Raw genomic sequence first — 12,015 nt, 5'->3', positions numbered from 1 at the left:
GGAAAACTCTTTCGGGATAAATACGCCCAACGGCGCTGAAAATACCTAGAGCCCCGAGCCTGGAGGTTTGCTCATTTCCCCTCGGCTTTAGGTAATGGTTAAATATGGAAGGGGTAGGCGAGATCCCCCCGCGGCCCCGCCCGGAGCCTCATCTGACGGCGATGGACAGGCCATGGAAACGCGGATGGAGCCAGGCGGGCGGGCAGCGGCTCCGGGAGGGGCGGCCCGGGCGTCGGGGCTCCCGGCCACAGCCGCCCTGAGTCTGAGGCGGGGCTGGAAGGACGGTCGTGTCGGGGACAGGAGCGGCTGCAGCGCTGCCAAACTCACGTGTGAGCACAGCACGTGCTAACGGCCCCGCTCCGCGCTGCGCACAACCGGACCCGACCCGGCCCCGTCGGCACGAAGCTCCGCCGCGGGTCGGGGTCGGCCGGCAGCTCCGGGACGGCGGTGTCAGCCGAGGGGCCGCCACGCGGAGCCCGGGGCACGATCGTGCTGCGCCCAACGCGCGGAGCGAGGAGCTGCACGAGGGAAACGGCCGCGATCCCTCGAGGGGCCGGGACGGGCGGGGATGTGACCCGCAGTGCCCGGAGCGCGGCCGGCTCGGAGCGATCCCGGTTATCACTAGAAGCTGCTACAATACGCTAACCTGTAGCACTGTGCATTCCCTTGGGAAAGGTGTCCTTATTTTTTGTATTCCCTGCTGATTGCACTACTTAAGCTTTGCTTTGTTCTCCTGGTGGCTGTTCAGGACCTTTGTGTTTCTTCTTGCGGCATACAAACGTGCTGTAAATACATCAGACTGCAATTCATGATTTCAATAGTAACTTTTCAAGGCACTGGAGAAACAAAAGCAATTCCACCCGCTGCTCTGACAGCAGTGATTTCTGTGAGCACGAACTGGACGCAGAAAGCAGCAGCAGGCCAGGCGGGCTGCTGGAGGCTGAGGTGATAAACAGCATTTCAGGTTTGAATGGGAGCAGACCCAGAACTTACTCGTGGCATTGGACATGAGGATGTTTTTAATGCTGAGTGGTGAGACGCTGGGATGGACTGCACAGAGAAGCAGCAGATGCCCCATCACTGCCATCGTTCAGTTTGGACTTTGACCAACCTGATCTAGCGGTGAACGATGTCCCTGTCCATGGCAGGGGAGCTGGACGGGCTGGTCTTTAGCAGTCCCAACCCAACCCATCCCCTGGTTATGACTAGAAGTGCACATCAGTGCGTTATGGAACACAGACTGCAAAACTACCTCAGGAATTTCAGTTCCCAGAGTGGGACAACAGAAATTTTGGTCACTTCTGCAATAGTGTATGTACAACTCTGAGGACGTGCTGTATTGCTTTTGTGTTTCATGACTGAAATGAACTGTCAGTTCTTGGGAAGGGAAAGTGTCAAGATGCTGCATTTTGGATCAAGTATGTCTATGATTGTATTTGAGTCAATCAGCTGACTGTGTGTGCTTAAGTAAATGTATGTTAGAGTGGAGAAAACAAGCTAATAAACTGAAACTTCACACTATTTAGATTTACATGGGAACTCATGGTGCACTTTTCATTCCACCATTCAGAATCTCCGGTTCTAATGGCTACTGCATGCATTCATTTCATTGGTTTTTCTTATGTCTTGAACCAGTTTGTAAAAAAATTATTTTAAAAAATCCCCAGAGAATTTAATCAACGTAATTATACTGTTAAGAGTATTTTATAGAACAAAATAGAACAGTTAAATCCAGAAATCCACCATACATAGCTCTTCCATTCCATCTCAACACACACACTCAGTAGCCGGTGCAGTTAAACCAGACACTGGGATTTCCACACAGTCTGCACTAACCTCGTTATTACAGCTCGGTGCTGGTGGTTTTTAGCCCCCAGGACTGGCCCACTCACTGTCCCAGGAGATCTGTGTTATCCTCCATTCTTCACCCTCTCTCAAAACGTGCTAACGATGGCTATTCTGGTGACAGGATCTGTACTAATTCTCAGATAACAGCGATACAGAACTGCAAGAAAATTTAACTGAGATACTTTCACTGCACCGATGCCTTCATTAGAATTGTTAGCTGGAATACACAAATCATTTTCACCTTATTCAAACTACCAGGGGGTAACTGAGGGCTGTAGCTCACAAGTGACTGGACAGTAAAAGCTGCAACCTTGTTAAATTGTGAAAAATTTATTTTCATTACATATATATGAAGGTAGAAGATTTCAGTCAATAGTGTTTTGAACAAGCATTTCAGTTAGACAGGAATCTGTTAGCGTAGCTAGACCGAAACTAAATATCAAGTTAGTGTTTTGCTTTTATTCAGCAATTCATCTCTAGTGTGCATGTACAGAATTCATTTTCCAGGGAGAACATGAGACAGTCATATCGCAACATTTACATTCCTCGTATAAAATGGTATAATATACATTTTCAGCTTGGTGCAGTTATATAAATATGTACAAAATAAACATTATTGTAGTTAATATATTCAGACCAAGTATTATTTAGCAACATCAAAAGCAGATGCACATAAATCTAAAGTGAAAAGGGTGAAAAACACCTTTATGACATTAGTGACCAGTACTTGTATATAGGAAGTAGTATAGATGAGGGCTCCTCTTTCAAGCCTTCTGTGGGCATTTGGTAACTTTAATAAAACAGAAGTAGTTGAGAAGCATAATATATATATGTGCCATATGATCAGATGGTTAGAGTCCATCTTTATCACAAATGGGTAATGATGTAAAACATACACATTTGTTCAGAGCATAAAATATTGCACTAGAGCGATTTCTTTTGAGGAAAATAATTCCCATCCTTGTGAACAGCAAAAAGGTTTCTTGCACATTTAAAGAAATTATATATTTGCAGTTTGTAAAACAAGGAACATTCAGTAATACTGTCAGAACTGTCTTCCATTAACTTCTTCCCAGCCTGTTTCACAGCAATGGTACGTCACTAGCAAGATTTGGCAAAGAGAAGGCAGATGGACAGTACATGTGTGTATGCATCACAGGCCACAACAGATCCAATAGTTACCTAACCCAACTGCTGGATGCCTTCAATTATCTGACAACATAATCCTTAAAGAAACACAAGAGTCTTCAGGCGCTACTCACAGTGATCATCACACGGTAGTAGAGTAAGATTCCATTCTCCTCTGTTTGGAAACCACCTTGTCCAAGGTTCCAGTCTGGAGTGTGCTTTCTTCGGTCTCACTGTCACTGCTGTCTACAACTGTGTGATCCAAAGCCATCTGACCAGTCCTCCTGTGTAAGTGAAAGCCTACCCCACTCTCCTGTATGGAGTTAGCTATAAAATCTTCATCAGAAGAATGAAATGACTCGTCATCTCCTGTGAAATGGTTGACAATGTGAATCCCATCAAAAGTGGGTTGGTCTGAGAAGTCTCTCTGTCCTTTTAAGCATTTGATCTGTTACAAGGAAACAAACAAACAAGTGGGATTTAAACTAATCGGAGCTGAAGAGTCCAGCATCAAAATCAAAACAGACCACTCACCATTTCCAATAATCTCTCCTCAACAAATTATATTAGATGTTAGAATCACGATATTTCCTAGTCACTTTTGGAAGCAGAACCAAAGGACTTCTCATTTCTGGCTGTCCAGAGAACTTGAAGGAATACTTTAACTATTCTCACACACCCAGACCACTCCAGTTTTAAAGCTTAATAATCAAGGTACCTAGAATCACAAATGACAGATTTCTCGATGCTACACACTGCATCTTTAGCACCCCCATGAGAATGGGGGACTGCTGGTTTTCTAGAATGGAGAACTCATTTGGACAGTGCTTTGTAAAACCCGAAGCTGTAGCAATTCTCCTGTTCATTAAGTCAGAACAGCCATAACTCCCTGAAGACTCCCCCTGATAGTTATTCTTTAGAAATAAACTCGTCCTACCTTTTAGTAACAATTTCCTCAGACTCAGTCTGACAACTGGGAAGTACTATGCTAAGAATTCTAAGGAATGAGAAAGACACTGAAATGCATTACAGGAAGTTCCTAACGTCACTCCTGTCAGCTTCAAAAGGAAGATGCATTAAGTGCTGTTTTGTAAGCAAATCTTAACAGTACCAGATCTGGAAAGTAAAGAGAAAAAACCTGGGGAGCTACTTACGTCACAAACCTATTCCATGTTTCAGAAATTTGAAGCACTATTCAGCTTGATAAATAAGAATAACAATGTAGGTTCTTGCTGTTTATATCAGTAACAGATTTTACCCATCCATTTGGGGAAGAAGGAATTTCTATATTCACCTTGGGCTTATGTAAGAGATACAAACAAAAATGTTTGGATAAAAGATTGCAAGAACCGCAAGCATTCTAGAAACCGCAGATCAAATGTAGTCAGCATGTAAAAGCTCCATGTATCCGATCACTTCAATGTTTATTATAATGTTCCTCTTAGGAACACAGGTTCATGCTGTAGACCTACAACGTGGATGCAGCTATACATACTAACTAGTATTGGCATGTTCTTACACTTAATTTGCTGCTGTTTCATGAGGAACTTGCTTTAAAGACAAGCGAAACAAGTTTCACACTGCACAGCTCATGATGAGGGATCTCCTTATATCATGTGTATCAGACAGCAACGATTGTCAGGAACAAGCAAGTTACTACTTTACATACCTGGATACAGAGATTCTTGCCATTAGTTAGAAATATCGTCCCTAAAAATATCTTGCAATACAATCAGCTGCCACATGGTATTTCCAGAACACCAATCAGTTTTATTCACTAAAAAAAAAACTTACCCCGAAAAAACAGAACAGCCCTACAGCTCCTGTCCAGCATGACCAAAGGCTCAAAAGAGCAGATTTCACATGTCAGTGTGAAAGAAATGAACGCTTCCATGTCTGCACACTTACACCATCAGTTCATCTGAACTGTAAAGGTGATACTCAGTGTCAGCTGAGCTAAGAGCTAAGCTGGTGACCTCGAATGTTTTCCTGAAAGCTTCAGCATGTGATACCTTTGGATGAGCACATTTAGGAAACATGACAAAAATCATGGCTTGGCAGTCTCAAGCAGCAGCTTTTCCAAACACCAAGTATAAGCCTAAGAAAAAGGCTGTCGATAAGGAGAAAGTGATAACACTGGCTATGCAAAATCCTAAAGAGTGTGGGAAAACTAACAGGTTATTCTTTCATTAAAGTAACAAAAGGACAACAATCTGTTGCCTTCAAGAAACACTTCTTTTAGCCTGCAGCTTCACACTTGCCTGCCTTCTTTTTTAACTACTCACGTTCAAAAGGAATTAGATTGCTAGGAAGAAACATGAACATACTGGAGAGAATGTGTGACAAGACCATGCATGGTCATATAGTCCTGCAACATTTGTCCACTTGAGAAATGAGGTGCACAGTGAAATACAAAAACACTGTATCACAGAATTTGTATTACGGGGACAAAACTAACTGATGATGTGGGGAATCCTGATACACGATAGGCTTGGAGAGAGCAATATCTCCAAGCAGTGAGCAAGGTTAACAGCACAGTACAGTGTATGGACAAAGGCACAACCAGCACATTATGGGACTGTTCTTACTCCATCTGTTACTCAGACCACACCTAATTTTGCATTTGTTACCTCAACTACTTCCTCTGAACAAGAAGCTGATGAAAAAACTCAATGGAGGCCACCAAGCAGTTAAAAGGCAGAAGCTCATGCTGCAAGATGACTGAAAGGTGTGCTCTTTACTGAAACGTATGATGCGACCATAACACAGAACAGAAGGTTGTTTGAGTACGAAGGGACAATCATTACTATAAGGCTAATTAAGACTTAGAGTAGGTTAAGAGTAGGTTACTGAAAGAAATCTCCATCCTCAGTGGTTTTCAGCAACCACGTGACAAAGTCCTGAGCAACCTGTTACGAAAACATTGGTCAACACTGCTCTGAGCAGTGGGCATATGGAGCATCCTTGCTCTGAAGTTCTGTAGTGGCAATAAAGTGGTGTTTCTTTTGTTTTTAGTATTCTGCCTCTTGATTCCCAACATTGTTTTGTTGGTTTTTGTTGCTGCTGTACACTGAACCAGCGATACTACAGGAGGCTCAGTAATAACAATAAAATACTATTCCCAAATTGTAAATAGCCATTTTGTGTCTGCCACTGTGCAGGCATAGCTTAAGATTTTGCAGTTGATAAATCACTTTATTTTTCCCCCACTGAGTTCTGAGTGACTTCAAGAGATCTCTACCATCAGTGTACTGTTTGAACACAGAACAAGGGTTTAACATAGTAAAGCTCAAATCAAGATGTTATTTATGTAGCAAAACATTGCATTAACGTATTCAGAAGTCTAAGGGGAAAGGGGGAAAGTCTAAGGGGAAAAAAAATAAACTTGACTGCTATTCTTATCATTTCATCTGAAGAAAAATAACAGCTTCTCTCTTGCAGCCATGTTGAACATAGTATGGACTTACACCACAGGTACACAGCAGGATCTGTCACTTATGCCTTTTTAGGAAGAGATCCAACACCACTTTATCCTTTCAGTCCTAGGTCTGACTCTACTTGTAAAGGGAACTGGACGTGTCTCATCCCAATTACCCCGATTCAGATGAATCTTGGTAGTTTCTACTGCTTCATTTTTGCAAGAACCTCAAATCTCATCAAATCTGTAAAACTAGGTCTGGTAAACCCACAGGTCTTGCTTTAATTCTCAAATTCAGGTCATATCATCTAGATTACCGCAGCTTTCACTGTAACACATGAACATGGTCTTCAGAACATTTCAAAGAGTTAATAAAATTATGCAACTAAAATATACTTGTTATTCCTTCAAAAGCCATCTGAACCAAAAACACAACTGACACATGGAAATGATTAAGTATTTACACATCTCTTTGTGCTTAAAAGATTCAGCATTCTAAAGAGAACCTGTATGTCCTATTGGTCAAAAGATTAAGAGACTCATGAATAATGGTGTACTTCCACAAGTACAGAAAAGAAATCTCTCAGTATTAGCAATCAGATGCTTGAATCCCAATGAACTTTCTTACCTGATGCTGACTGCCTCATCGAGCCAAGCATAAGGGAGAGATAGCAAAGAGAAATTCAGAAGTTTTAGTACAATACATCATTTCTTAAATGCTAAATGAAAGGTGATTATCAGAAACATAACTCACAGCTGAGCCCCTTGGCTTTTTTAAAGATAAATGGTAAGTTGAGGTTTCCAAAAGGGGGGTCTTTACAATTAAGAGTTCTAACTTAAAACCCAGGGAATGGTTTTGCTTAACCCCTGAGATTTTGTTGTTTGGTTTTCTGGTTTTTGTTTTGTTTTGTTTTTTTTAAAGCTTGGAATTCGGGGATGGAAAGAAGTCAAAGTAAAATGCTATTTCCTTGAAGAGACTTCGGTGGTCAATTCTTGAGATTCATCCGGTTCTGAAGAAATGAAGGATTCTTGGAATGCCGTATCATATATATTATATATATTATATATAGGCAGTGTGTATTCAGTCTACTCACAGCAGGGAAGTAAACAATACACAAAATAGATCAAAACATGATAAAAATACGACCACTCATGGGGGTGTTACAAAGCTCTTACTGGCAGGAGACAGTATGTTAAGTCTGTCACAGTCCAGTTTAACACATACATTACTGTTCCTTCTTAAAAGACCCCAGCAGCTCCCTTTGGAAAAATGCTCATGTAAAAAATGAAGCAGTCACAGCTTTTCAGAATGAATGAATGGGAAATGTAACTTGAAAGATCAATACCAGCACTATGGCTAGTTGACATAATGTTAAAGCATTTCTACACATAGACACACAAGGAATAAACAAGGTTAACAAGCCTTTTCATGCTACATTTTCACTTCCACGAACATAAGCATCTCCTTAAGACATCTCATGCCTTCTGAAACCCATTTTTAAATGAGTTTGTACATCCACAGTGAGCCACATTCATAGCGAAACCATCGCAACATGAACTCTGCACAGATGGAGAAATCACGAGCTGAACTAAACAGATGCAGAAACTAATATTAGTGATCCTTCATTTAAAAGGATTCTTAGCAAGTTTAATGGCTGTACTGCTACAATGCAAATGGTGGTTGTAAAGTTCCCCAATAGAATCAACTTCCTTATACAAGGACTGCATGCTATGTACTGCAACAGAACTGCATAGGGTATTTTAATGAAAACTTGTAATTACTGCTTTCTGAAAAGTCAGACTGAAGACAAGCAGAACAATGCCATGCAATAAAGAAAAAACAGTTTAATGTATAAAGTCTATATTTGAAAGATATCCTCCATTTTCCTCAATTACGATGCAGCTTATAAGTGGATCATATGTGAGAGGCAGGAGGTTTCTTTTTTGAGACCTTCCTGATAACTTGCACAACCTCCAAGCAAACATGTAAAATAACTCAGCAATGTATGTTACATCAGCTTTTCTTTGTGTAGAAACATGATAACAGTCGCTAACAGTTTTAAAATGAAATATTTGCTAAATTAAAATTGCACTGTCAGTATAACCAAGACCAGGCTCAAGCTTGTGGCTTTTATTTCAGCACCAGTGAATTTCCTGTTTCACATCACTAAACATTAAATTCTTTTGCTGTTGTTGTTTGTTTCTGTCCATCACCCCTCCCCATCCCCACCCACCCCAAAGCCATAGTTATAAACATGGCTACCAGCAATGTCAGACATGAGGGTCATTCCTGGAAATTACTGATGATTCAAGAAGCCCAAACCAACCAGGACAGGTGCCAAATCCAGGAACTCCCATTTACTCTGCTTACTCAAGTTAACCTGATCATCGCTGTTCCTCCTGAGTGAGAGGCCTTCACGACACGGACTCACTGTTTAAGAGACAGCAGCTGAGAAGGAGAGAAGGACCTGCATGGGATTCTTTTTAGTGAGATCCATATGAAAAGAAACTGCCATCCTTACATCTCTTACAAAAGCCATTTTGGGTTCCCCATTGCTCCATCTACCACTAGACTTAGAAAATGAAGCAGAAAAAAATACATTTTGCAGACCACAAAAGATTGTGAGAAATACATAAAACCAAGAAAAAAAAAATCAACAACAAAAAGAAAGAAGTGAAATTATTTTTTCTTTCACTTTGAGGCAGCTATGGAGATCTGCAGAGATATTCTTAGCAGAGGAATTCAGGAAACAGGTTACATCTTCATGTTTCCAGACAGCTTTTATTTGAAATATTATGACTTAAGCTATGAAGACTACTCCAGAACAACCGGGAGTCTTAATGATTTGCTAAGTTCCACTTCAGCCTGAGCTCCAACAGACCAATTCTGAGATGGACACAACAGACAAACATACTCTCTTAGATAGGCAGCATTGCTAAGATGCTGTTTTACTTTCTCTGAGATTTAATTTCACATCACTAAAAAAACCCAACAAAACAGAAATCAGGAAATCGTCAAGATTGTGTTGAAAGACAAATCCTTCAACACATCCTGATGTTGTTGAAGGGACAGCAGAAATATGAGAGTGAACGTGCATTAGAAGACTGCAAAGCTATTCCAAGAAAATTTTAATACAACACTAACATGGACAAAACCCCCATTATTTCCCCTTGTACGGATAATAAAGTTGCCTGAGGTGCTGGAGGTGGGGGCTTTATATATATTTGGGTTCTAGCAGATTGAAACCATCTTAATGTAGCTCTAGTATTTGTGTTTTCCCCTTCTCTTTACACTCAAAAGCAGTGTTGGCAAGGCAGTACAAATCAGGAGTACTCAATAAATGAACAGCACAGGAGTTCAGCAAGTCCCATTGAAATCATGGTGTTAGCCAGTCGCTGCAGGAGAATCTAAACCATGCCCAAGTGTACTCAGGACTGACTGGGACTTGGCGCATTTGGCCATTTAATTGAGACAGAATCACAGAATAACCCGGGTTGGAAGGGACCTCAAGGATCATGTAGTTCCAACCCCCAGACAGAGTTTGATAGAAATAGAAGCCCCACAAAATTCACAATGAACATTAATAAAAGTTAGTTATTCTAGACAGTCTAAGTCTAGTGATTTCTGTAAGACAGTATTCCTTTCAATAGGTGTTTCCTGAAGAAAATCAATGCTACTTTATAGGGATGAGTTCAAGCTGTTATGTGCCTCCTGTTGTCCACTTCCTCAACACTCAATTCTCTGTGAATTTTATAATGTATACACCAAGGAAAAGTAGCTGACAAGTATAGTTACGAGGTGGAGTATTTGGCTCCTTTTGAAATGTCATAAAAATAATTTTAGAGAAAAGATTTGATTTGTTAGATTTTTGGTGGTTATTTTTGGGGGGGGGGGGGGGGGAAATAAGCAGAAAGCAGCAGATAGAGGAAATTAATTTTATATTACATTTAGCATGGCACGGGAGTTGAAATAAGGCCACTTTGCAGCACAAGTTAATGTAGAAAGATGCTCTGTTTGTCTCCAGAATCTCACGTGACTGAGCTTCTTGATCCACAGCGTCTCAGAAAAGAAAAACTGTTTCTGGAGTTTAACTCATGAACGGGCTACAGCAATTGCAGCAAAACTGCTGCTTTCAAACTGACAAGAAGAGAAGTTGATTGAAAGCTCAAATATTAAACACCCAGTCTGGTATTTTATTGTGGGCCCAAACAGGAGCAATAACATTATTTAGCAGACATGGGCTGCTTTTTTGGCTCCTGTTCTAAAAAACAAAAACTCATGTCTGACAGGTTTGGGTTTTTTTTCCTAGACTAATTTAGATTATTTGAATTCTAAGTTCATTCTGTGATTAACCACAAACGATCCTCTTTAAATAGTTACCTTTGGGTCACTCTTTAACAAAAAAAAAAAAAAGAAAAGAAAAAAAGGGGTTAAAAAGCAGTTTGTGTGCCAACGTGTTGCTTTATTTACCACAAATGAATTTTAATGGCCATATGACTAGACAGAATTTAAGCCACTGCTTTATGTGTTACAAGTGCAAAGCAAAACAGTAGCCAAAAATTTTGAAGACTCAGTAAATTTGTGCCTTTAAAGATGTTTTTTTCTCTTATAGCACATAACACGTAGACTCTGCTTTCAATAGCTAGATTCTGTAGAACATATTCAGTTTCACTGTAGTGTAGAAGGCTTGATAAAAACCCTACAGATGGCAGCAAGATGAAATAAACTATGAAGTAGCCTTAATGCATTAAAGCTCATCTCTAGTTGCTTCAATACACATTCCACATTGCTCTGAGAGTACATTTTCTAACTCTTTAATAATACTAAAAATGCTTTATTTTAAAAGAGCTCTAGATTCAAAAGGAAATATGGTAAATGCATGTTGTATATCAGTTTTAGCAAAGACAAGATTGCTGTGTTGTAAACGTGACGAAGATTAAAACTAGCACCAAGCATACAGAGCACAAGGCTTCCAGTGAATCAGAACAGGAAACCAATAAACCTATCAATGGGAGGTCATGACTTCTTGATCACTGCACTACATGGTTAAAGACTGGTTTTGATCTACTGCCGTGCAATCAAATTAACCTTTGAAGCTCAGTATCAAATATGAAATAAAAAACAGTGCTAAGGAAGTACTTAACTTTTAAACCACATAGATATAAAAAATGAAAATTAAAAAAATTAAAAAAATAAAATCAGCCTCTGGTAACTAAGTTGCATCCTGCCTATTGAGGGAGACCTTGACAAATCTGCTGTAATGAGATCATATGCAATTCCAGCAAAGTCCGAAGCTAACTTAGCCTTGGGAAGTTTCTATAAGTAGCGACCTGGTAGGTGGAAGGAAAGTTCCCAGAAACTCTTCCCACAAGAAGTTCTAATGAAAGTGTTTATTTGGAGTGAGGACACGGCAACAAAAACATTTTAAAACAGCAGCATGATCACATTGAACGTACTGTGATTATCATAGACTTCTACCCAAGGAGCTACCTAAATCTCACTGCTCCTTTTCCCTAGAGCACGTGTCCATAAATAGAAAAATGACTGAAACCTCAAGCGTTAGCCAGAACGTACTGGCTGATACAGAGACTGAGCACGTACCCATCGTGCGTACAGTTAC

General features: G+C 40.4%; 1 protein-coding gene across 14 annotated transcripts in view; it reads right to left on the bottom strand.

Moving 5' to 3' along the window:
* Window positions 1-2,162: 2,162 nt before the first annotated feature.
* The window catches only part of EVI5 (ecotropic viral integration site 5), an 84,198-nt gene continuing 74,345 nt past the window's right edge, over window positions 2,163-12,015 (bottom strand). For 13 of the 14 annotated variants that reach the window (XM_085511318.1, XM_032446122.2, XM_085511307.1 and 10 more), the window contains one exon: window positions 2,163-3,424. In XM_085511318.1, the coding sequence (XP_085367444.1) occupies window positions 3,119-3,424 (306 nt within the window). In that variant the 3' untranslated portion in view covers window positions 2,163-3,118. Of the gene's footprint in view, window positions 3,425-7,022; window positions 7,037-12,015 lie in introns of all 14 variants that reach the window. The other variant, XM_085511311.1, reaches the window with a different exon arrangement.

This window comes from Coturnix japonica, chromosome 11 (assembly GCF_054131305.1).
Source record: "Coturnix japonica strain WE chromosome 11, WE-NBRP24, whole genome shotgun sequence".
Classification (NCBI taxonomy): Eukaryota; Metazoa; Chordata; class Aves; order Galliformes; family Phasianidae; genus Coturnix; species Coturnix japonica.
Note: the sequence above shows the minus strand (reverse complement) of the source record. Positions and strands in the feature narration are given on the sequence as shown.